This window comes from Bos indicus x Bos taurus, chromosome 22 (assembly GCF_003369695.1).
Source record: "Bos indicus x Bos taurus breed Angus x Brahman F1 hybrid chromosome 22, Bos_hybrid_MaternalHap_v2.0, whole genome shotgun sequence".
NCBI classification, from domain to species: Eukaryota; Metazoa; Chordata; class Mammalia; order Artiodactyla; family Bovidae; genus Bos; species Bos indicus x Bos taurus.
In genome coordinates this window covers 3,830,190-3,855,181 of record NC_040097.1, presented here as the reverse complement: position 1 = coordinate 3,855,181, position 24,992 = coordinate 3,830,190, and the positions used below count along the sequence as shown (strand labels likewise).

Genomic DNA, 24,992 nt, shown 5'->3' with positions numbered 1-24,992 from the left:
CCACTCCAACCGCATGTATGGCTGTTGTCCATGTTACACTCCCTTGGCTCATCTTTCCCACTTCCCTTCCATATTTTATCTGAATTCCTCAAACCTTTTTGTTATCTCCTATATAGTTCTCCAGTGTAAGAATAAACCAATTTATGTTTTAATTCCTCCACAGCAGACAGTTGCTTGTTTCCATTTTTCACTAACAGTGCTGACACTAATATTCTTTAGGTTGCCTCCTTGACTACATGTGCAAGAGATTTTCTAGAATGAGTGTCCAGAAATGGAATTGCTGAGCCAGGGGGTTTATGTATTAGGTCTTGCCAAATGGTTCCCCAAAGTGCTAACATACATTCCCACTTGCAACATGCTTGTTCCTCACATCCTCACCAATCCTCTCAAGCTTAACAGTCTTCCAAACTAACATTCTGGCTGCATTAGCCTCATGGCACTTAGTGTTCCCCACTTTATATTTGTTTATATGCTACCTCCCCTCCTGGGCTATAACTTTTGTGAGGGCAGAAGCCTTGCTTAACTCAAAGAATGCATTGAGCTTAGTAAGGACGCAATAAAGTGTTGTGAACAAATAAACGATGAGAACTGAATTTGTCTTGACCCAAGGAGGTGGAGATTCCATGAGGGGAGGGATGAAGCACCTATCGCTGTTCATCTGGGGTGAGGATGTGGGTAGGGAATCCCCATCAGCTGCGGCGAAGGTGGCACAGTGGTCAGAGCTGGCTGATAAACCAAAGGTTTCAACATCTATGGAGGACTGTCTCCGACCTTTGGAGATGCAAGCTCTAGATAACTTTTTATCATGGTATTCATCAAATATTTACTGATTGCTGAAAGTAGCAAATTTCCCAGTCTCTGGGTTTGTCTTTTTATAAATCAAGACTGCTGTTTCTGAATGGAACTCCCCCACCTCTGGCCCTACCCCGTTACCAAGGGCTGGATAGGATCCCTGTGTCCTTTGGACTAGGAAGCTGTGTGACCTCTGGTAAATGCCTCCCCTTTCTGACACCCCAGCAGTTCCAGGCTGACTCATCTTCTAAATAAGCCACTTGCGGCTTTTGCTCTGACATCACATGTGGAAGAATGAGTAATTTTTTAAGAACCAGAGTTATATTTGATCAGAATAAGGTGCATTGTGTATGTTACTCATGGTTCTAGGACAAGGGGTCAACACTGGTAACAAGTACCCTAACCTTCTCCCACCCCTCCTTTCCCTGGGGCCAAGGGACAGAGAGAAGGCAAAGGAAGGAGGTAGGTATGGATGTGAAGAATTTTTGTGTACATTTATAATTTTGTTCTCACATTCTGTACAGTTCAATAAAACTGTACCTTGCTGCTTCTGCTAGATTAAATAAAAATAATGTCACAAAGTAAGCAAGGCCATGGGGCTCTGCTCCTTGGGTTCAAAGCCCAGCTCCACCACAGACCAGCTGGATGACTTTGGGCAAGTTATTGACTCTTGATTTGCTTCCATTTCCTCATCTGTAAAACAATAGCGTCTATCACATTGCAAGGAACAAATGAATTGATATATGTTGAGTGCTTAGGATTGTGCCCAGAACTTAGCAGCCACTGTGGATATATTAGTAAATATTTCCTTGAATCCGTCACAGTGTTTAGGCTCAAAAGAAATGCTCAATAAATACTTTTTAATGAAACAAATTCATTCTATTAAAACACATTTGGAACAGGGGATGGGGATAGAAGTGACAGCAAGTGGGAGATTCTCGGTTGGAAGTGGAAGCAACCATGAAGATCAACTCCCTTGAGTTCAGGTATTACCCTCCCACCCTCCTTTTGTTTGTTTTGTTGGCTGTTTGTGCCCGGGTTATGTGCATTGTGGTGGGAGAAGGGTTGTCCCCCAGACGTCACTCAGTGGAGGTTCTACTTGCTGTTTTTTAAGTGTAAAAAGTTGGCAGAAGGACAACTTGGACAGAGTTGGACAGAGTCAGGGATAAGACTCTGAACTTCCTCTGCAGGAGGCGCAGGTTCAATCCCTGGTCAAGGAACTAAGATCCCACATGTAGTGTGGCACGGCCAAAAAAAAAATTTTTTTTTTAATTAAATACACAAATGTGCATGTTAGTCAATCAGCTGTGACCCCATGGACTATAGCCCATCAGGCTCCTCTGTCCCCATGGGATTTCCCAGGCAAGAATACTGAAGTAGCCATTTCCATCTCCAGGGGATCTTCCCCACGCAGGGATCGAACCCAGGTCTCCTGCGTTGCGGGCAGATTCTTTACTGTCTGAGTCGCCAGGGAAGGAAGCCCCAGGAAACAAACATTTAAAAAAAGAAAGAAGAAGAGGCCATTTTAGATCCTCAAACCCTGGGAGCCTCGGCTTAGTTCGGAGGGAGACCCAGGCACCAGAGGACTTCATTCTTAGACCTCTCAGCACCTACTGTTTGTGAGGAGTTAGCAAGACCGCACATCAGGATGGGTATTATCTGGTTGAGTGGTTGGTGGGGTGGGCATCGTGTACAGGACATTATTTAGGTAAGATGTTAGTATCAGGGCAGACTCAGTGTGCATCCTCACGGCGCTTGTGGTCGGGGGAACACACTCCTGAGCACCCAAGAGTCATGAGGAAGCCAGACTGAAATCCCTCCAGCGCAGACTTGTTCAGGATGCTGGGGGCTTGGGGACCCCACTCACCAGAGCAGGTCTGTCCTGCCTCATTGGCACCTCCATGTGGGTTGGAGCTGAGGAAATGGATGGACCTGACAAGTGGCTCGGACTGGCCGCTATGGAAGGAAGGGTGCCATGCTTATTATTAAGGGAAAGGCTCTACATCCCATACAACTGGTGGAATGGCTGAGTTACTGAAGGAGGTCCAGCCATCCTGGAGGAAAAGGTTTGCCCAGGCGATGTCAGGAAGTGCGGCCTAGGGAGCGTCTGAGGGACAGTCATGTTCTCAACCACGTGCAGAGACAGTCACATACACACCGACAGCTTCACCCTTTCTCTGCCCTCCACTCGTGCACACTCGCGTGCAGGCGTCACCAACATCTCAGTCAACAGGGCGGCCTAGGGAAGACCTCACGGCTGAATCAAATGCTGGTGAATGCTGCTGCTTTTATTACACCAAAAGTCTTAACATTTATTTGGAAAGGAACACAAAACTTGGCGTACTGGCATGCATTCTCTACAGCACGGCTTCAGAGGAGCTCAAGACCACCACGGTCCGCTCAGGAGGACTGCGCCGGAGGGGATGGTGATCGGGGGGTGGGGGTGGGGAAGGGGGGACCACAGGTCCTTGATTGCTGGAGTCAGCAGACCACAGGCGCTTCACCACCACAGAAGTCGAGGAACCACGTGTGTTGGGAAGGGGTGTTTCCAACAGCTAAATAGGTGTGACAAGGGATCCGGGTGTGAGTGAGTCCCTAACAGGTACAGCCTAGAATATTTGGGGGAGGGCAAGAACATTCTCCTCCCCAAATGGGCAGCACTGACTACAGTGGGAGGGGGGCATGCTTAGCACTGCATCTGAGCTCGGTGAAGCAAGCAGTTGTCCTCGGTGAAGGGCACCCTGGTTTCACAAGGGAGAGTAAGACATGATGGCGCTATCACAGTAAGGCCACTAAAGTCACAGCAGACGGGGACCTCAGAGGAAACTCTCACGACTACGGGAAAGGGGGCTCGACCCTCTCTGACGCCAGGTGCCCCTCGCTGGTTAGGCACCTTGCCCTGAGACCGTCACCTGGTTCCTTTGCTGGGCTGTACCACACCACTGAGCACAACGGAGCGGAGGAAGGGGCCACACACGTCAAGGGCACGGGACATCACCACCCAGTGTGGCGGCCGGTTGCTGGCAAGTGTCTCAGACGCCTTTCCCAGTTGGGCCGGGGGCCCCCTGTGTGTCTGCAGAGCTAATCTGAAAAGAGGCTGGCAAAGGACTTCCTCAAGCTCCGGATGGTCTCTGCTTTGGCTTCATCCTCACTGGCTGAAGAGCGGAAGAAGGAAGATTCAGAGAAGCTGAAGGCATTGGTCAGGGACTGCGACTTGCTTGAAGAAGATAAAAACCAAAGAGAATGTGAGATGGTGGTGTTCCAGGAGAGGAAGGGAGGGAAGGTGACACGGGGATACAACAATGGGAGCGCACGCTCCCGCCCCAGGGAGACCGGGAGCCAGAGGAGAGAGCCAGCGTGGGGAGGGCTCCCAGCCCTGGGAGGCCCCACCTTCTCTTCCCCTGCAGCGCTGCTGGAGCAGGAAAGGACGGGACCGCGGGGGAGACAGGGAGAAGAGAGGGGCTTGAGGCTCTTTCTTTTCCTTAATGCTAAAGCACCAACTGGGTGGGTACCAATCCAGGAACCCCACACCCTCGCCCGCTCTCGGATGAAATGCAGGAATGGGGGTCAGTGGGCTCATGTGCTCCCTCTCCCACCAACCGTCCGGGAGCGAGTGGAGCCGGTGTCGGAAGACCTGGATCAAAGTCTTGGTTCCAGCCCTCACTCACTCTTAACCTTGGGAAGCCACGTGCCTCTCTCGGAGTCTTGTTTGCTTTCTTAATTGTGTTCTATTGATGTCTGATAAAATGATCTCTAGGCCTTTGCAGCTCTTTCTAGTTTGCTTTTCTTTCTCTGATTCCTAAAGAACTTCCAGACTTGGCACAAACTCTAACGCCTCCATGGACCGCCCTTCCAGTGGACATAATGGCCCTCCCAGGCTTCCTCGGGGAACCGAATTACACACATTTTAGGGACCGACTTTCCCCCGAGACACCAGTGATTCAGAGAGAAAAGCTGTGAAGGCCACAGGTAGAGGGGAAGGCCAGGCCCAGCGCTTAGGAGGGGACACGTGGTCTGGTGTCCCCGTGGCCATGTGCTCTCCTTCCTGACTTCAGCTTGTCTCTTTCCTGCTCGCCTCTGCCTCCAGAAATCCTTTCCCAGAGTCTCAGCACTCCCAGCCCTCTCCTGAACTCAGGCGCTGCCCCAGAAACCACCCTCTACACGAGTGTGAGCCCATCTCTTCTCCCATAGTGACTGGACGGGCACCCTGCCTTTCACTGGGCAGGGATGAGCCCCAACACGCCAGCCGCTGGGCAGCGGGGACTCCTCTGCACACACGGGCCGAGGGCACCGGGACCAGCCTCCCACTTGTCTGGCTCAGCCCAGAGGCAGTGACAAACCCAGAGATTTGCCCTCAGACTGGGGCCAGAGTCAGCTCAAGAGTAGGAGGGAGAGATTAAAAGGCTCGCAAGCAGAACATGACTAGGTTGAGGGGAGGCTGTGGGGCAGGCGAGATGTGGAAAGTGCCTGTGTCCCGGCCTGGGGAGCTGGACTGGGGGATGGCCTGCCCATTGTACAGGATTGAAAGACTCAGAGAGGGCAGTCATCGACCACTGGAGCCCTCACCCGGCTCTGTCACTGATGAGCAGAAGGGCTTCAACAAAGAAACGCAGAGCTCTGAGCAGGGTTTTCCCGTCTCTGTACTGACTAGACTGTCTCTGAGTGGCTCAGCGGAGCCCCAGACTCTGCAGCCCCTGTCCTCCGTCCCGAGAGTCTCATCTCTTTACTAAGATGCCCTCACGGACCACTCCCACTGCCCCGGGCAGTGGGGTCTGAGCTGACAGTGATGACAGAGGTCTGCATCTGGGCTGCTGGAGAGACACATCCCGGGCCTAGGGGAGGCAGAGCTGAGTCCTCTGGTGCTACCCCCCCCCCCATATGCAGCTGTGCTGTTTCCCAGGGGCCCCCGGTTCTGTCTTCTGAGGCCAGACAGTGTGGTGGGAGTCTCTGGGGTCACTGTTGGGAATGAGGGAACCCAAGAGGATGGAGTCCCTCGGGGTCTGTATGTGGGCCTCTCCTTTGATGACCACACCAGAAGCCAACCTCCTTCTGACCAAGCTGAAGGTAAAAAGTTGAGATGGATCTAACTACTTCTCCCTTTTCTTTCTGGGCAGCCTTGCTGATTGGCATACCATGAACTGTGAGTCAGAGGCAGAAAAGAGAACTTTTTTCTTTTTTTTTTTTTAAAGAAAGAGAGAGAGACATACACACAGAGAGAAAAGGAATGGAAAAAAAGAGGGGGAAAGAGGATTAAAAAAAAACAAAACCCAAAACGCAAACCCTAAGTTAGTACAAGAATGGGAGAGGGGGTAGTAACTGTCTTAATTATCTGTCACTCCCCAGGAAGAAAGGGGAGGGTTTGAGTTTCTAGCTAGACCTTAGACTTTCACTTCCCTCTTTTTTACCCTCCCCAGCCAACCCCACCATGCCCCCCTAAAAAACAAAACAAAACAACAAAACAAAAAAAAACCCCCATCGAAACCCAAACCCCCAAAAACCCCCCACAAAAGTGTCTGTGGGCGGAGGTCTGACTGAAGGTGCTTCCTAGCAGCTCGGGAGCCCCAGGAAGAGGGGAGGCGGGGAGCGGCTGAGCTGTCTCTTACTTGAGCTGTGGGTGAGGCTGGGGCTTCTGCGGTGGAGCAGCCGGGGGTGGTTGGGCCTCTGCCAGGGAGCTGCTGCTGGAAGGCGCATCTCCGTGGGTGGTGGGGCCGCCCGGCCGCGGAGGAGCCGAGGAGGAGGAAGAGGAGGAGGATGAGGAGGAGGAGGAAGGTGGCACTGATGGTCCTGGGGGGAGCCGGCGTGGAGGCAGCACCTTGCCTGGGGGTTGCATTCCTTGGGGTTGCCCAGGGCCCCCTAGGTTCAGTACAAGAAAAACTTAATAATTTAACCATATCAAAGGGTTTCCTTATTAGAATCTACGTCTCGAAGGGTGTGGTTATTTAATTACCAGAGGATAAACTCTGTCACAGGAAGCTGCTGGAGCCCTTCAGAGCCACCCCTGGAGGCTGAAGTCCCTGGTTACCCCAAGGACATGGTTCTACGTGTGCCTTCTCAGACGCACGACAAAGCGGTCACAGTGGAAGTGGGAACACAGGGCAGAAACTAGGGGATGAGCAGCCCTTTCAGGGGTGAGCTCTGCTACAGAAAGCCCCCAGACCACACACAGGGACCACCCCTCCCCCGCAGAGCTTCCTCAGGTGCAGGCCAACCCGGCCCATGGGGTACTAGGGGGTCTCAAGTTCCACATGGCACGCACTGCGTAGGGTGGTGGAAAGAGTCCTGGCCTGGGGATCAGAAAACCCAGACACAGTCTATCAGCAAGTCCTTGAGCAAGTCAGCTGACTTCTCTGGAGCTCAGTGTTTCCAACCAGAAAACTGTGAACAATTAAGACCCAGTCTTAGTTATCTTTCAAGAGGGTAGTGTGTCAAAGATGACAATGGACAAGAACATTCTTCAGAAAGTATTCTGTGCCTTACAACCATCACTGACTTACACTGTGTTGTTTTAGAGTTGGCCTTTGTCCCAACCCACTCCATGCCTGGGTGTCTGGTTGCCACACCCCCAACAGGGCTTTCTTTTAGCGTCAACTCACGCCCATGACTAGGAACTTCCATGTCTAGGCAATTCTTCTCCCTCTTAGTACCATCCTTAGGGGCTCCTGTCCCTCCCAGGTGTGTGTGGTGAAATTCTCCAAAAATCAAGTCCCATTCTCTCCGGGAGATGTTGTCGGCACCATTTGGCAAAGTAGCCCCCCCCACCCCATCTCCCACCGCCCACAGAAAAGGACCAAGACCCCCTTTCTCCCAGAATGAGACAGAAAACAGTCTGGCAACCTGGAGATCTCATTTCTTAGTCTCAGTCCCAGAGTACCCGTACATGTGCCCGCTGGAAGGAGTGTGCTCACAGAAACTCAATGGACAGCTAAGACTTGTAACTTAGTTTTCCAGAAACACAGGGATACCTGTGGCCTCAGGACAGGCAGAACCATACATCTATACCACTGTACATCCACGATTGTAAGCCGGTTTCCCCTCTACATGATACAGATTGATTCCACTTTATCATAAATGACCAATTCATACCAGGGTTAGTTACACATAAACAAGTAAATAAATAAATGGGATTTTGCACGTTGAAGAAGCTCTAGGTTCAAATCAGATAACTAGTAAAGATGACAGATTAGCAGATCATTTCACGTGAACCCGTTTTTGCCTTTTCCAAAGCTTGGCATCATTTGTACCAGCATTTTCTTGTCAAGTACCACAGGTTGAGAGCTCAGTCTCTTGGACCAGACACCTGAGAGCTTTCCCACCTGTACAGAGATGCTTGAACAGCCAGAAACTACAACTTAACACTGAAGACAGATAAAACTTTTCCTTTATTGCACATTAAGCTGTACAAGAGTCACAAAAAAGAGGTACTTCAATCACACTTCCAGCATTAAATGAGGTTCTCCCAGCTGGATTGGTACAAAAAAAGGGGGACAACATCAAGAAAAGCAATGGGTACAAAACACCTCAACTGCACTTTTACTGTGATACGGATGCCTCAGGCCACAGCGTTGTCCTTAGCATGCTGCCCGAGGGCACAGGACAGTCAGGGTACGCGCAGTCAGCTCGCGTCTGACAGCGGGAGGGAGCCCTGGTTCTCCTCTTCCCCACCTGACAAGACCGTGGCTGACACCGCCCTGCAGTCCGACTGAATTCAAATGGCAACTGTGTGTTTGTGGCTCACGAATGTCACATGAAAAGCACCTGGATGTTCACACTGATCACATGCAAAGAAGCAACACCATCATCAGCTCACTGCTTGAACAAAAATAAAATTAAAAAAATAAAATGTATCCCTCCATCCTAGGAAATGTTTCTTTATTCCTTTCTATCATTTCGTCAGATTGGGAGGTATTCTAAGGACCTGATTCTTAGGCAACCCACCTGGGAGCGCATACAATATATGTATCTATTTTACAGCACACTGACTACCGTCGGCATCCACATCCGCTAAGGGAGGAATCGCAATCGAGAACACTCACACTCAGTGCATTTCCCTGCAGCTCAGAACCTGCGAGCAGCCAAGACGGGAAGCAGGGCACGGACCCCTGGACACAGGAACCATGTCACGCACCACCATCACCAGCGATCCTCAGACCTGGCCATCTGGAAAGGCGACATGTCGTGGCGGCATTGAGGGGGAATGTGGAAATAGGGCTCGAAGCACTTCTAAAAGGCAAACAGCTGGCGTGAGACCCCTCGGCCCACGGGCCTAGAGGAAGCAACCCCTCGGCCCACGGGCCTAGAGGAGGCCACTCGGTGCCCTGTCCCGGCCTGGCCAGGAGACGGCAAGAGGAGGCACTGACCCGAGGCCTTGTGTAGGAACTGCCGCCTCCCTGCCCAGGAGATGCGTGTCAGAGGAGAGAGGACAAGATGGGTGAGGGCTCTCCCAGAGCCCCGGCCCCGGACACACACGGGCTAAAATCTGAGACAATCTTTCCTAGGGAAGACGAAGCTCTTCAGTCTCTGGACTCAGGAGGGCTCCTGGAACAGCTGAAAACTAAAGCAGGCGCCCACCTCGGAGTTCAGGAGGCAGTGTACCCTGCTCATGGGAAACGGGACAGTTCCGATTCGCTCCCAAGTTGCCATGCCTCGAAAGAGGCCAAAGGCAGCGCGACCGAGTCCTTCCCAGACTTTCAGCAGCTCCCAAATCGCTAAGGAATCACCACTGTATATGGATCAAGCTCTGGGGAAAACGAAGCAGCCTCGTTTCCACAGAAGCGCACAGATGGCCAATTCAGAAACAATTTAGGGGGACTGAGATGAACACAGAAAAAATACTCACAAAGTCACTTTGATATTGCACGTCAGCGGCCCCATTTGTTTTTTGTCTAATCTCATAGCTAATTAGTTAATAATAAAACGAAAGGTACACTGGGATGTCGAATACAGAACACACTCCTGGAGATAAGCTTGTTCTTTATAGTTTATGTCATCACTAGAAAACACAAGAGCTCCACGGGCACAGCCAGCCTATTCACAGAAACTCAAATGCACCAAAGTTTAGCAAATGGAGAAAAAGAGAGACGCCTTCAGATTCAACGGATGAAGCGATGGAAACGAGACTTTGGAAATCTCGTAAACTTCTAGCTATTTACCCGAGTCATGCAGAAAGGAAGCGAAAAGCACTGAAGATCCCAAGCACACTCATGGAGGTAAGCAGGGGGTCGGGAGCGGGGGAGAGGGGCGGTTTATCTGAGTCTGGGGGAAGAAGGAGGGGAGTCAGGTTTGATCTTGTGGTCTTTGTTTCTCCCCTGTCCACCCCACCCAACCCCCAGGCCTATTGCACCCCGCATTGTGTAATACTTAAAAAAGAAAAGACTACCAAACCACCCAGAGGATAGTCGCACTGAACTTGGGAGAGGCACAATTCTTTTGTACACTGTTGACAAACAGCCCTGGATTCACAAGTTATACAGAGAAACGTTAAGTGAGTGTTACAAGCACGAACAGGAACAGGTGAACAGCCAGACAGAGGCGCGGACACTGCATTGGAAGAACAGAGTCCAGTCAGCACTGAAAGAACGCAGAAACGGCACCAGTGGGAGGGTCCGCTGCTTCCCTCCCCGCTTTCCTTTCTTTCCTTGTTTATTTTTGGCTTAAAATTTCTGCTTTGAAAAAAATTAACTACCCATCGCTTTAAGAAGCTTGGACCTGTTTGGGCCCTACTGCAATGCCATTACAGTCGAGAATATACTGTAAACAACCTTGGGGGGCTGGCCGCTGAGGCGGGGTCTTGCTTGAGTCCGGATCCTTAAGTGTTCCACTCTGGAAGACAAAAATGCAAAAGAGATAAAAAACGAAACTCCAGGCAGATTCCCAAGAGAAACCCTGTGGCTCTGTGGCGGGGCTGCAGTGGCATCCACTGGGACCTGGCCCAAGGGCTTCACCAGTTCTGCAAACACCTCAAGGGGGTTCTCAGCCTTTGGCGTATTGCTGGGACCTAAGTGAAGGCAATCTGGGGCTGAGAACCACTTTGGCGGGTAGTGTCTGAGACCCTTACCCCCTTTTCCTTTCCCTTCCTTCTAGACCCTTTCTAGAAACTTCCAAGAGCATCTGGCTTCTTCTCTGGGGGCTGCCTGAGGGCCAGCTACCCTGGGACTCACCGCCGGCTTCTGGGGGAAGGATCAGCCCCAGCACCAGCGGGGGCTGGGCCAGGTGACGGCTTAAAGCTTCGCGCTAACTCCTGCAGAGTTGGCTGACTCAGGGGTCAGAGCCACTCTTTGGGCTGGGCTGGAACTCCCGCAGGGAGGGACCTGAAGGAGGGGGGCCGTCTTTTGTTTCCCAGGACCCTCCTTACCCAGAGGGAAGGAGTAAGACCTTAATGTTTGTAAAAGTGCTCAAGGCCAAGCTGTTTTTCCCTGGCTTAACAGCATAATTGCATTTTATCCAGCACCATGGCTCCACTCCCAGGCTTCCTCTCCTCCCAGCTGTGATTCTGATTATTCCCTGACAGGAGCAGAGACGCCTGTGACTTCAGTTTCTCTATGGTTTGCACTGAAGGCAGGGAGCATGTGGAGCCTGAATTCAGCTCAGGGGAGATGCTCCACGAGCCGGGGGGCTGCCAAGTGTGCTGACGGTGATGTCAAAGCCCGAGCTTTGGAGGCGAGGCCGGGAGAGGCCCTGCAAGTCCTCAGCACCCCCACTTCCTCTTTCAGTGCTCCTCTCCCTTGTGACAGCCCCCACCCCCCAGCCCTACTCCCACATTAAAACTGTTCCCCATTTCCATGGGCCCCTGATCTGGCCTCCTATCTCCCTTCCTGCTGCTGCAGGCCTGTTTTCAGCCCCACTACTAGGAGAGCAAAAGGGCCACTCTCGCCAGGGTCACGGTCTTTCAACGACAGCGTTGCCTACAGCCGTTCTACCAAGAGGATTTCAGGCAGTAGAAGGCAGGGAGACCCTCTGAAATGTCTTTGGTGCCACTGCCCCAGAGGGTGTCCATTCTATCCACAATCCCGGTATCGTACAGATCACAGCAAGAACGCTCACACTTCCCTTTCCCTTCTTTCAAGGCTTGCATGGGGCCTTCAAGGTGGGTCTCACCCTTGACCCTGAAATCCTCATACCCAACCAGCTAGAGCCCACACCTTCCAATCAGCCATCAAGACCCACCAGGTTTTCCGTCTTGGCATCCAAGATTCACTATTTCCTCTTGACCAACTCTGGTCAGGCCTGTATCATTTCTTGTTTAAACTACTAGAATAGTCTCTCAATTCTTTAGTCTCCTTTCCAATCCATCTTCTGGATACCTATTATCCTCTTAAACTCCTTCTCTAATTGTCTCACTTTACTGCTCTAAATGGGCTTCCCTTGTGGCTCAGATGAAAAAGAATCTGCCTGCAATGCAGAAGACCTGGGTTCTATCCCTGGGTCAGGAAGATCCCCTAGAAAAAGAAATGGCTACCCACTCCAGTATTCTCGCCTGGAGAATTCCCTGGACAGAGGAGCCCAGCGGGCTACAGTCCCCGGGGTCGCAAAGACTCAGATACAACTGAGCAAGTAACATTTTCACTGCTCTAAATAATTTACAGCTAACACTATACACGTGCCAGGCAACATGATGAACAATTTTATGCAGTATTTCCCTTAAGCCTCACAGCAGCTCTCCAAGTATCCACATCCCTGATTTTTAGATAAGGAAGCTGAGGCCCAGCTAAGTCAGGTATTACAGAGGCAGCTGGCACGCGAGCCCAGGCAGTCTGACCTCTTCCCGTCGCCCACAGGATGACGTCTGCATTCTTCAGGCTGACACCAGAAACTTGCTTCATCATGGCTGGACTGGCCCCTTGAGCCTCTGTTCCTCATGTTCTAAACATGCCTGCTCCTTCCAGCCTGACCCTTCACTGCTTGTTCTCTAATCTAGGCCACTCCAGTGTTTATGATAAGTATCCTCCAGAAACACCTTCTCTCCTTTTCAACCAATCCAATCCCACACATCCTGGAGGTCTGAGTCAAATTATACCTCATGTGTGAAATCTCTCTTCTGATTGCCCCCTTTGATTGTGGTTTCCTCTCTGAAATGCTATAACAGCACTTAACAGACTGTCTTGTTATCATCTTGAAGACTGGGATGATGTTTCTATCACCAGATCCTTGACAGCAAGGATGATGAGTCTTCACCTTCTCATGAATTCCTAACAGTTACAGTGCCCATTTTTTCTAAAGAAAAATTGGGATGTATGGCTTGATTTGGTAATTATTTATTTAAAAGGTAAAATAGTTAAGATTGGGACTATTTTGGAAAGTTTAAGACTATTGTCATTCTATCAGTGTCACCAAGCACAGGACTGAGCACATAAGAGGTCCTTAATGACTGCTTATTAGATAAATAACCACGCGACAACAGTAAAGTCCAAAATGAAGTAGGGTATAAGTCTTTCAAGAGAAAGACGTCATTAAACCATAGATGTCAAACCACCCCGTATCTGGGATCAACTCTGATCAACAGCTCTGAAAATGCTCAGGTTAGAGAATTAGAACATGAGGCTGGCTACCCGTGCCTGCCCGCTCGGTGCAGAAGGGAAATTCAATACAATCCTCAAAGAAGCAGAAATGATCTCCATCAAGACTGCGTAATCCAGTCAAGTTAGTGACACTTCAGGCCCCAGAGTTCTTTCCCACCGTGAGCTCTTCCTCCCCCTGGTCTGGCTGCCAGTTGGAAGAGGAGACTATAGGATGGTGTGTGGTAATGGACACACGGGACACCAGGGCTGCCTTTTTAGCCGAGCGGCCTATCAACCCTACCGCCCAACACACACACACACGCGTGCGCACACACACACACGCGCGCGCACACACACACACACACACACTCACTCACACACACACACTCCATTGGGTCCCCGACAGTAAGTCTTTAAGACTGGGCAGCACAGTGGAATTTGGGCCTTGGGGTTAGGAAGACATTGGGTTTAAACCTAAATCTCCCACTTACTAGCTTGGTGGCCTTGGGCAAACTATTTTCCCCCTCTGCATCTATCTTTCTTCCAATGGTTTCTATGATATAAAGGGATATTATCCACCAATCGATCTACTACCTATGCATCTGTCTATTGAGATATCTACGAGTATCTGTCCCTGGCAGGTGCTACATAAGACACGACAGATGGCGGTAACAGTGAGACCGATGGGGTCCTTCCTTCTGATGCTCTGTCATCTCTCAGGTCTCACTCTCATTATAGAATACCCACTTTGGTGTGCTCCTGTTTCTGGGCTTTGGGAAACTTGACTCAGCTGTGATGGTACAGTCTCCTCTGAGCTCCCTGACATGCCACTGGTGTCACAGTCTCACTGCCTGAGATGGCGTGTTGTTGTTCAGTCGCTCAGTCGTGTCTGACTCTTTGTGACCCCTGGACTGCAGCACGCCAGGTTTCCCTGTCCTTCACCATCTCCCAGAGTTTGCTCAAACTCATGTCCATTGAGTTGGTGACGCCATCCAATCATCTCGTCCTCTGTCGTCCCCTTCTTCTCCTGACTTCGATCTTTCCCAGCCTGAGATGGATACTCAGATGAAAGACAGAGAAACTCATGCAGTTTGTGGAACCAGTAGACTGGCTCTTGATGGTCCCCTCCCCCAGGGCCTCACCTTGTACCCCTGACAGCTGCCCATGAAACACCTCAGACTCTGCTCAGAGCAGCTTAAGATGCTCTCCTCCCAGAGACTTGCTATTTTCAGAGAAAGTTATGGAAGACCACAGGGCACAAGGGCAGAATCAGGGCCAGTGGGCAAAAGCTCTGAAAGGTAGACTTTCAATGACAGGAAGAACTTCCTATTGTAAAAACAGTGGAAGAGGCATCTTGGGAGGGTGGGTATGTTCATGCAGAGGCTAGAAAATTACCTGACAGAGATATAGCAGGGAGTACACCTCTGTGAAATACGAGATAGGTTAGATGAACACTACGCTTCATCTTTCAACTCTGAGAACATATGATTCCAGGAAAAACGAAAACTCCCACGGATTAGATTAAGCTCTGATGGTAAAACTCAGAGCATGAGCTGCCAGGGTAATGACACCATGAAGCCTGGCCCTGCCTCTCCTCTCTGTAGCCTCAGAATTATACGACTGAGACCCCCAATGGTGACCTGAGCCCACAAGTTCCCTTCCAAAGGCTGCAGAGGAAGAACTCCCAGGAGCTGTCCTTCACGCTGGAGCCTGGGAACGTGCCTGCGCCACCCTGGTCTGGCGCCTGGGGAGCTTCTCTGGCCCCCGCCCCATGGAGCTTGCGGACTGAAGACTTCCCAGGGGTGATGGGAGGAGGGAGCAGAGTCCCCCAGGACCGGCCCTTGCCAGGCTGAGACTCTCTGGCCCCACCCACAAGCCTTCTGTCTGCTGGGGCTGAGGGCCTGCTCCCTGTGGGGTTTGGCTACCACGGAATCTGTCTCCAGTCACCAAGAGCCGCCTGGGATGCCGAATTCCACAGAAGTCTGGCCACTCTGGCGTCACTGCCAAAGCCTGGCCTGTGGCCAGCCCACAGCAGGAACTCGGGGCCAGACTGAGCAGCAGCATTTCCCTCAGGAAACTGGGTTGACTCAAACAGGTAAGAATGCGAGGTCCAGCGCTTGTGCCCAGCTGCACACAAAGAAGGAGGATAAATGGCCTTGCAGCAGCACAAGGAAAACCCCCAAACAAGCCTGGGCTGACAGAAAGACAAGAGGCTCAGAGGGTGTCAGTGGGCAACGCTGCAGCTGGAGGCGCATCAGTGTCCCAACAAGGGGAGGCCACCAGTCCACTGCTCTTTGGATGGATAAGCCTCACGACAGAGCAGTGATCACCAGGTCTGGGTGCCTCTTTTAAAGGTGGACACCAGCGCAATAAAATGGGTACGTGGAGCAGACAGGATGGTGAGAAGTGTGAAATGACATCTCCCCTCATGTGACTCTGGGCAAGTTACTTAATCTCTTGAGTCTCAGTTTCCCAAATGAGCCAAGTCTAAAGGAGTAAATGTGGTAACTGGGGAAACCCCGAGGACCAGGTAGAAGCTCAAAGTCACTCAGACATGAATTTGATCAAGGTCAAGGGCTGGCGTGGGCAGGAGTGAGCCTCCTGGCAGCAGTGTTCAAAAGAGCCTGGACAAACTCCTGTCCGAGGAGCGGGGTGGGGGGTAGAGGGGCGGGTGGAGGTGGGGTTCTGCAGTCACAGGCTGTGGCGACTTCTACAGGCTCTGGGCTCCCAATTAGGTCCTCTGTGTACTTTTTTGAGGTATGAGCCAAGCCTTTCTTAGCTGTGGAGCCTTGAGCCCAGCAAGAAGCCAAGGCTACAGGGTGTGAGCAGAGGAGTCCTGCAGGCGCAGGGTTTGAGGAGAGTGGGCTGCTGCTCCCCATCCAAGCCGACTGGGCTTGGGTTCCACTGTGCTTGAGGCCACCAGCGCTGGTGACCAGGGAAGCCAGGGAGGGGACAGCAAGAGAGAGCTGGTCAAGTGTGGAGGTGCCTCCAGGTTGGAAGGTTCAGTGTGGGGCTAAGGAGGAGGAGGGCAAGGGCTCCCCCTGCACAGGGTCCCCAGGGCCAGCTCCCCCACTTCTCACCGTCCCTGAGCTCTAGAGGAGCATCCAAAGGGCACGAAGCAGGGCACTGAAGAACGTCTGTGGAACTGGGGGCCAGAAGACCCAGCTCTCCTGCCTAAAAACCTTGGACAGATCGTTTGCACTCTCTCTGCTGATATGTAAAACAGAGACAGGAACACCAGCTTAAGGCATCTCACAGAAAGGCTGTGAGGCTCAGAATAATGGCTGTGCTTTGTAAACCGCAAAGTGCCAGGTAAAGTAATGATCTGAGCATCATTACTATTATTTGAATAATAATAAATTATCAGTCCAGAGGAGTGAAGCTTTAATGGTAGGATTTCACGCATCAGTGGAGAAGACACTGCTGGCGGTTTTCTGTCAGCTGCACAAGCAGTGCACAGTAGTTCAGGGTGGGCCGGGTAGGGTGTGGACTCGGGGCTGGGCTGCCCTCTGTGTATCACTGACGTGTTCCAGCAAGGCCTCTGAAGATGCAGTAAAGTCATTTCAAAAACAGTAAATGTTAGCTCCTGAGCTGACTGGAAAGGAAATCACTAGTCTGGGAGAGAAACCAAGTCCATGGAAGAGAATTTGTGGGGTTGTGCCAAAGGCACCCTTCATTCGCCCGCCTGTGGCTTTCAGCAGACGAGCTGTGAGAGAGGAGCTCCTATCGGAGGTCCCAGCAGGCTGGAGAGCTGAGGAAGGAAAGACACTGAGTGACTCAACTCTTAAGGGTTGCTGGCCAGAGTCCAGCGGCCCCCACCACGGAGGAAAGCCTGTGCTTGCTCAGCATATCTGAGACAGGAAATTGGGAAAGGGTCTCAGGGTCTGGCCCCAGGAAAGAGGCCAGGCCAAGCTTCTTGCTGGACACGCCACCGAGCTATTCTGATCAGCTCCCCAGGCCCTGCTCCCCCGGTCCAGGACCCCAGGGGGAATGAGGCAGCAGGAAGGAATGTGGTCGGGAGGTTGTAGGTTCAGCCGGAGCAAAGGGGACGGCATGTTTCCAGGCACCTTGGGACCTTTCTAGGATCACTCCTGCAGTCCCTAGAGCCCACCTTCCTTCTGCTGAGAGGTTACAAAAAGCACCCAGGGACCTGCTCCTCCTCCTTGTGTGAGGGGAGCTGCTGCTCTGAGGGCTGAGGCATGTCCTGGACTGCAGTCCTCCCATGATCAGTGATTTCCTACGGACACAAGAAAGGTCCCGTGGGGTGGTCCATGAGACCTAAGGGGGCCCCGAGGGCTGGGTCACCCGAGGTCAGAATGTCAGCGACAAGTGATTAAAGATGTCCCTTACAAGTTAAGACAGCCTCAAAATAGTCAGTTTCCCTGAATAGTCTGTTAAGGGATCTGGTCACTAGTGACTTTATATGAACCTGCCTCAAATCTCACATTTTCAGCTTACACTCACTGGGGAAAAAATTCCCTAAAGCAGTCTGACTGTGGGAAGCAGGAAGGCCTTTCTTTGCCTGAAATTTACTTTTTCTGAGCTGAGTGAAGCCCTCTGAGGCCTGTGTTTGGGGTCTGAGTTGTGTCTCCTCCCTAACCGCCTAGCCCTTTAGATTCCAATCTTGGACCCCTTCTCAATCTCGGGTCCCCTTGTACTCGAGAGACTTCAGAGCCCTTTGCAGCTGGAAAGGCCTAGCTGGAAACATTTCTGAGTATCTCTCTAGGCCAGAGAATCAGTGAAAAAGGACTTGCATAATGCCCCACCAGAAGCCCAAGGACAGAGGTTATCGGGCCCCAGTCCTTCAATTTGGGACACTCATCATTGCTTTTCCCAGGTCTCTAGCTAGCACACAGCCTGGATCACAGTGTCTCAGACCTGGAAGGAGATTGTTAAGAGCTGCCTGTTCCAACAGCCCTAGCCTCCAGCCCAGCCTTTCACCATGTGCCTGAAGAGTGGCTTGGACATCAGCAGTGATGTGGCAGCCACGTACCGCTTCCCTGAGCAGCCATTTCCTTTCTCAGCATCAGAGACTTTACTCACCTCTTCCAATAGGCTTGCTTTTGGCACCTGATCTGCCCCATGACAGCTGTCAGAGAGCTGAGGATATGGAGTCACGGGCTCCTTGAGAATTCTGCTGCTCCACAGCAGCCCTTTTAACTTCTGCTCACAGAACAGATCTACCAAATGCCCCAACCTCTGGGTCTCTCTCCTCTGAGCACCTGCCTTGCTGTGACTCCCGGATGGTAAGCGACATTGGAGGTGTGCTGTGATCAGCTCAAGGTCGAGGCAGAGCCTCATGTTCTTCTTGGACACATTATGTGCATTCATGTTTCCAAAGGCTGAATCTTAGCATCTTAGACCCTCAGGGGTCTAACCCACAGCCAGATAGAAAGACCAGGGGTGTCTGAAATCCCTTCATGAGCAATTCAGTCCTCTGGCTCTGGAAGGTTTTATTGGGGAATAAAAAGGAGAGCCATGTGATGAAATGACAACAACTAGACACATGAGTAAGAGCCCCAGGACACCTTCTCTGCGGGTGTGACCCAAATGTTCTGTCCCCCTGCAGCTCTGCCCCTGTGGTTCCTGGGACCTCAGGAGCAGACCCCCTCCAGGGACCCAGGATGTGATGAGGCCCAGCTCAGATCCCTGCACAGGGAGTGAGAAGGGGAGAGGAGAGCAAGCCTGAGGGGGCAGGCTCTGAAGGCATTTAGCCTGGAGGTTTTGGCCGGCACTGGCCACCAGGTGTCACTGCCACCTTGAGAACAGCACTCCAAGTAGAGGGTCTCTCAGGGCAGCCCTGAAGCTGGCAGGCCAGCCAGGGCGAGGCCAAGATGATAAGGGTTTGCCACTTACTCCTGCTCTCAGCGACTTCGTGCCTCTGACACCCCTGCCCCTATTCCTCTCAACTGGGCCTGGCAGCTGGCCTGGGCCCAGCCCCATGACTTTGCTCTCTGCTTCTTACAATTACTCCATTTAGGTGGCTGGCTGACAAGGTAAGGGAGGCCCTCTGCTCACCTCCCCCACCTCTAACCTTCTTCAGGCTTTTTTTTAGAGTCATGGAAACAAACAAAAGCTCTAATGGGGGAGCTGTAGGCAAGGAGAGGAAGGGAGAAAGGGAGAAAGGTCAACAACGGCTAGTTGTAAGTCATGGGAGGACAGAGGATGAAATGGTTGGATGGCATCACTGACTCGATGGAGATGAATTTGAGCAAGCTCCAGGAGTTGGTGATGGACAGGGAAGCCTGGTGTGCTGCAGTCCAGACAGTCAGACACGACTGAGCGACTGAACTGAACAGAAGTCTGTCCTGGTCTTGACCTAGAATATGGGCAAGCAGGAGCACCTGCGGCTTATGACACAGGTCAGAGGCTCTCGCAGCCTGAGCTGCCAGAGCCATGGAAGAAAGAGGCCAGGACTGGGGAGCCTGATGGTGAGGAGCGGACAAGAGTTAGTGGCAACACCCATGGGCTCAGATTGCCATTCAAAGCCCTGGCTGAGGCCCAAGTAAACTCGCTTTGGTTTGCATCTCTTCCATTTGGACTCTACCAATTAATTCAGAAGATCTCCACCCCAAGTCCAGTGCGCTGCTAGGGCTGTTAAAGACACTTATTCCAACCGGGAATTCGTCCAACAAGTATGTATTACACTGGCAGATCAAGGGAGAAGTAAGTGGGAGTGGTTTATCACTGTCATTTATATAGAATGGCTACCACGTAGTGATAATAAAAAAGCCGACAGACTTGGTTTTGTTATTGTCATTGGACTTTTCTACCCACGACTGACTGTACTGGGCAGACCACACATACACCGCTCCTTAGTGTAGCCAGGATGCCTCTGCCAGACCTGAGGCACAGCAGTTGAGGAAGAATCAGTTATATGATCACAAAGGAGCCAGCCATGCAAAAACAGAAAGAGCACGTCAGAGAGAGGATGCAGCTAACACAAAAGCCCGTACCAGTGTGGTAAGGGCATGGTGGGCATGAGCTAGGACGGTACGAAGATGTTGCATTTATCCCTGTCGCCCCAAGTCTACTAATTTTAAGCACATACTTTGGCCTAGGCCTACGCTGGTCCGAGAAAACACAGACAAATAAGGCTTGAAAGTATTTGAGAGACATTTGCTAAATTAATTTAATTATGTATGCAGTAAAGAATTTGGCCTTGCCCAAAGAAAGATCTGGCCCATATTCACAATCCCCCTCCCTGCCTAGGGAAGTAGCCTCTACACTCTTTGGAATTTCCTGAGTGACAGGAGTGTCTTTGTTATTCAAGGTGGGGGCCCCCTCAGACCACCCTTGATGGTGCATGATAATGAGGTGACTCAGGGTGGGCCCTCAGGCCCTGTGGTATTAGACTGACCTCTAGGGAGGGGAAAGTTGGAGACGCCAGTGTTCAAGGAGATGATCAATCAGTCAAGCAAGCTTAAGAAATGAAACCCCAAAAACCCCTGAACACTGGAATTCAGGTGAGCTTCCCTGGTTGGCAACACTCCCTGTGCCGTATCAGTGACAGAGGCCAGAGACTAACACATCCTAAGGACAAAAGAGGCTCTGGGTTTGGAACTCTCCTAAACTCTGCCCTAGGCAGCCTTCTTGGGCCTTTATTTTTGCATCTGTGCCCTTTCCCATAATGCACCTGTGAGTACAGTGGCTTTCAGGAAGTTCTGTGAGTCTTTCCAGAGAATTCTCGAACCTGAGGGTGGTTTGGGGGAGTGTCTAAACTTTCTGCTCGTGGCAGGAGTAAGGGCGGTCTGTGAAGGACTTGCCTTCGGATTTCACAGGTGGGCTGACCTCAGGTTTCACGTGACCTCAGAACTGAAAGGGATCTAAAGATCATCTATCCCAGTTCCATTTTACAGGTGAGGAAGCAGGTCCAGAGGTGGGAAGTGACTCACCCACAGTCACGTAACGTCCTGGCAGAGGGAGACTGGCCCCTGAGTGTCTTGACTCCCAACACACTGTGCTTTCTGCAATATCCTGTTGTAACTTCAACTGTGAAGCTCAGTGGAGGAAAACTCACCCTGAAGCCACAAGGGCTTTGCTATAAGGAATTTTTACAGGCGCCCCTGTGTTTAGGGAAGCTCATTCCTTACCAGGTTTCCTGCCTTGACTCTGAAGGCTTTCTCTTTAAAATATTTAAGTTGAAGTATTTAATGTTCACAAAGTAAGGGAATCACATGAAAGAAGAATCAATGCTTTCATTGGGTGAAAACACTTTTTTAGGGAGAAAGTCTTTCTTTGTTACTAAAATTTTATAATTTTCAAATAATTAAATTTTATTGCTAGAAAAGATCTTAGTGAATTTCTTGGTTCAACCCTTCCTTTTACACACAGAGATGCTGAGACGGAGAAAGAAAAGGAAATCTATCCAAGGCGACCTCATGAGTCAGTGGCAAGGACGGAGTGAACTCAGGTCTCCTGACCTAGCCTTCAGTCTAGTCAGGATGATTTTGCTGTAGGAGCCAAGAGAGTGTGCACACGTATATAAAAGTCCTGAAGGGACCCTCACAGGGCCCCAGAGCAGCCCATTTTTGTTTATCTTGCCTGGGCAACATTGGCTGTCTTACTCTGTCATAAAGTCTTTAAGCAGCTACCAGATACTCTGTTTCTCAGGGGGTCAGGGGGAAAGGGGACTCTTGTCAGTCTTATAGGGCAGGAATGAGCAACCATCTGCCAATCCCATCACTGAGACAGCTAGGACCAGAAGACACCTTGATGCCATCAGATTTACTAAATCATAAAATCTACTGCAGGCCTGATATTATTTCAACCAGGAAAATCTTTCTATTACCTCTAGTTAAGCACAATATGTAAATAATGGGCTTGTATCTCTAACAAGCAACTAAGGTGTGTTACCCTAATTACCCTATATAATTATCTGGTGACTATATTCCTAAAGCACAGGAACAGATTTTTGTACTTGTTTAGAGGTCCCCACAGTGTGAGCCATCTAAGAAGTGAAAGTGTTAGTGGCTCAGTGTGTCTGACTCTGCCATCCATGGAGATGGATGCCCGACAGGCTCCTCTGTCCATGGAATTCTCCAGGCAAGAATACTGGAGCGGATAGCCATTCCCTTCTCCATGGGATCTTCCTGACCCAGGGACTGAACCCTGATCTCCTCCACTGCAGGCAGATTCTTTACCATCTAAGCCACCAGCGAAGCCCTATAGAAGGTGTGTAACACACACAAAAGCTAATCTATGGCAACATCCTGCCTCATGGGGCTACTCTCAACTTGGGCACAAAGACAGCACAGACATATGTTACTCCATAAGCTCTCATCAGTCAGGATGGAAGGAGAATTCTACTCAAAGAGATCTTTAAAGCTCAAAAGGTATTTAGATATCATCTTGTATTAATAGGGGGTGGAGAAAGGGCGGAGGAGACAGATTGAGAGAGGGTACTGACTTACCGTTTGCCATGTTGTTTTATCATAGTTATTTTCTACAGAAACACTTCTTATGCGTTATGTTTCTGGCCTTCTTAACCAGAGTGTGAAACAGTGACTAAAATGCAATCCTTTCCTGAGGGTTCAGGTCCATTGTTATGACTGTAAACTATGTTTCTATGCTATGATCCTGTGATGTTCAAATGATGAGAAGAAAAATGTGGGGGTAATTTGCTTCTATACTAAATAAACCAGACAAGTTTATACTTTTTTTTCCCCCTCCTTTTCTTCTTTCTTACCATATGATTTCAAGAATCCAATTACTTGGCTCCTGATTGCAGCATAATCCCAGGAAAGCCCTGATCTTTAGAAAAGGGAGAGATGATCTCAAAGCCGAACACTGGAGGGAAGCCACACCCAGAGGCTGCCTGCTTACGTAATAACACAGGTAGCCTTTTTTGAGCATTTATGATATGCTATGCCATAGTTTGTGTTCTTTACTTCATTTGATCCTTATAACAACCCTAGAATACAGATGCTATTGTTCAGATCTCTCCTGAGTCAGAGATACAGTCCTTGCTCAGGGTCACAAAGCCAGTAAACTATCAAACTTGGAGAGTTCTTGCATCAAAGCCCACATTCTGAGTTCGACTCCACCTCCTTAAATGTTTAAAGTAGGATCTTGAAAGCAAGATTGCTGCGAGATTTTCATTTACAAGTGATAAAACCTGAACCCTAGAAAGGGTAGTAACTTCCCCCCAAAGTCACACAGCCATTTGGAGCTAAACTAGGACTCAGTTCTTGGATTCACTGTTCCAAGGTGTTACAACTCTATTACACAGTGGAGGGAAGAGTTTGGCAATATTTTTGAAAAAGGAGCTACATCCTAGAGGGACTAAAGGCCCTCAGGCCCAGGGTCCCTGCCTTTCTTTGGCCCATTCTAGAGCCACAGAGCTTGAGGTTCCACCAAAGCTTCAGTGTGGATCTCCCACTAGACCTGTGGCTGGAGTACTGTCATTGGGGATGTGACTGACCTGAGTCACACACCACAGGCAACTAGGAAGTTGTCTCGTCTCCCCTAGAGAGGAAAGCAGAGTTCTTATTTGAGTTCTACCTGTTACTCTCTCCCAGAATGAGGGACCCGACTCTCCCCCTCTCCAGACCAGCAGGTGTCTCAGAAACACCCTTCTTTCTCTACAAGTGTGACAGACCTCTCAGGCATTGAGCAGCTAATGAGACCTGACCCAGCCCTTCCTCAAAGAACTCCAGGTTACAAGTCCCAGAGGGAACAGGGTCTGGTTCCCTGGAGTCCTCAAGTTCAGAGGGGAGGGATCTGATACTCCATCTCTGGACAGTTATAAAGCTGATCCTGCATATTGCTAATGAGAAGGTTTCTATTAGGGGTGATGGAAGATAATCAGGTGTCCAGAGGGGAGGGAAGGGAAAGAGAGGGAGAAGGAAAAGACTCCAGAGAGCCCATCCAGACCTGTGGGCATCTGACCTCTGCTCCGTCCTAGAGCCACTGCCGTCTGGAGCAGCAGGCTAGGCAAGGGTTCGTGGCTGCCTTTGTGTCTCCTCCCTGCTTACCTGTGGCTGCTGGGTGGTTAAGGGTCTCTGAGGAGAGAGGATAGGGGTCCTCGACAGCAGCTGGTTCATCTTGCTGACGACCAGCTCAGTGATGAGTTGTCTGTCCTCCACCTGGTGCTCCCCGATCAGCGGCATACTACAGTCCATGACCTGGGGGAGGAAGGGAACTCGGTTAGGAAAGGAGACATCCACGGCCTGGGACAGTCTTTCAGAACGAGCAGGACTTAAGCCAGCAGAGGTAGGTTGGGGTGAAGTGGGTGCTTGTGTCTTCCGTTGGAGGCATGCTCCTTTGCATGCCTCCGTTCCCTTCTCCTGCAGCCTTGGCCTTGGGCCTCCCCAGACTTCATGCAGGTCAGGGCTCAGTGGGACTTCAGTCTGGCGACTGAGGGTGGCGGGGAGAGGCAGAGGGCAGGCAGACAGTCCAGCCCCGGGCTCTGAGGCTGGCAGACAGGGGAGCAGGAACACGGAAGGCCAGGCCCTTAACTCCAGTTAGAAGGCAGTTCTCTCCTCTGTGACTCTTCTCCCACACAACCTCTGTCCCCACTGATACTCTGCCCATTAAATGACTGGCTTCCTGCCTTTGCTCATGACCTGAGATGCCTTCACTTTCGCCACCGAGCCAATTCCTCCTGTATGTCAAGGTCCAGATCAATGTTTTCCTCCTTTAGGAAGTGTCTGCCTGCCCAGGATCACAGACTCCATAGTTCAACTCTCTCATTCAGGGATAAGA

At 50.8% G+C, this 24,992-nt stretch overlaps 1 protein-coding gene across 1 annotated transcript in view; it reads right to left on the bottom strand.

Annotated features, from left to right (window-relative positions):
* Positions 1-3,059: 3,059 nt before the first annotated feature.
* SYN2 (synapsin II) overlaps positions 3,060-24,992 on the bottom strand; it is a 158,197-nt gene continuing 136,264 nt past the window's right edge. Inside the window, exons 10-13 of the mRNA XM_027522332.1 lie at positions 24,263-24,412; positions 10,551-10,611; positions 6,396-6,645; positions 3,060-4,009 (exon numbers count right to left, since the gene is read on the bottom strand). Of these exons, the coding sequence (XP_027378133.1) occupies positions 3,874-4,009; positions 6,396-6,645; positions 10,551-10,611; positions 24,263-24,412 (597 nt within the window). The 3' untranslated portion in view covers positions 3,060-3,873. The remainder of the gene's footprint in view (positions 4,010-6,395; positions 6,646-10,550; positions 10,612-24,262; positions 24,413-24,992) is intronic.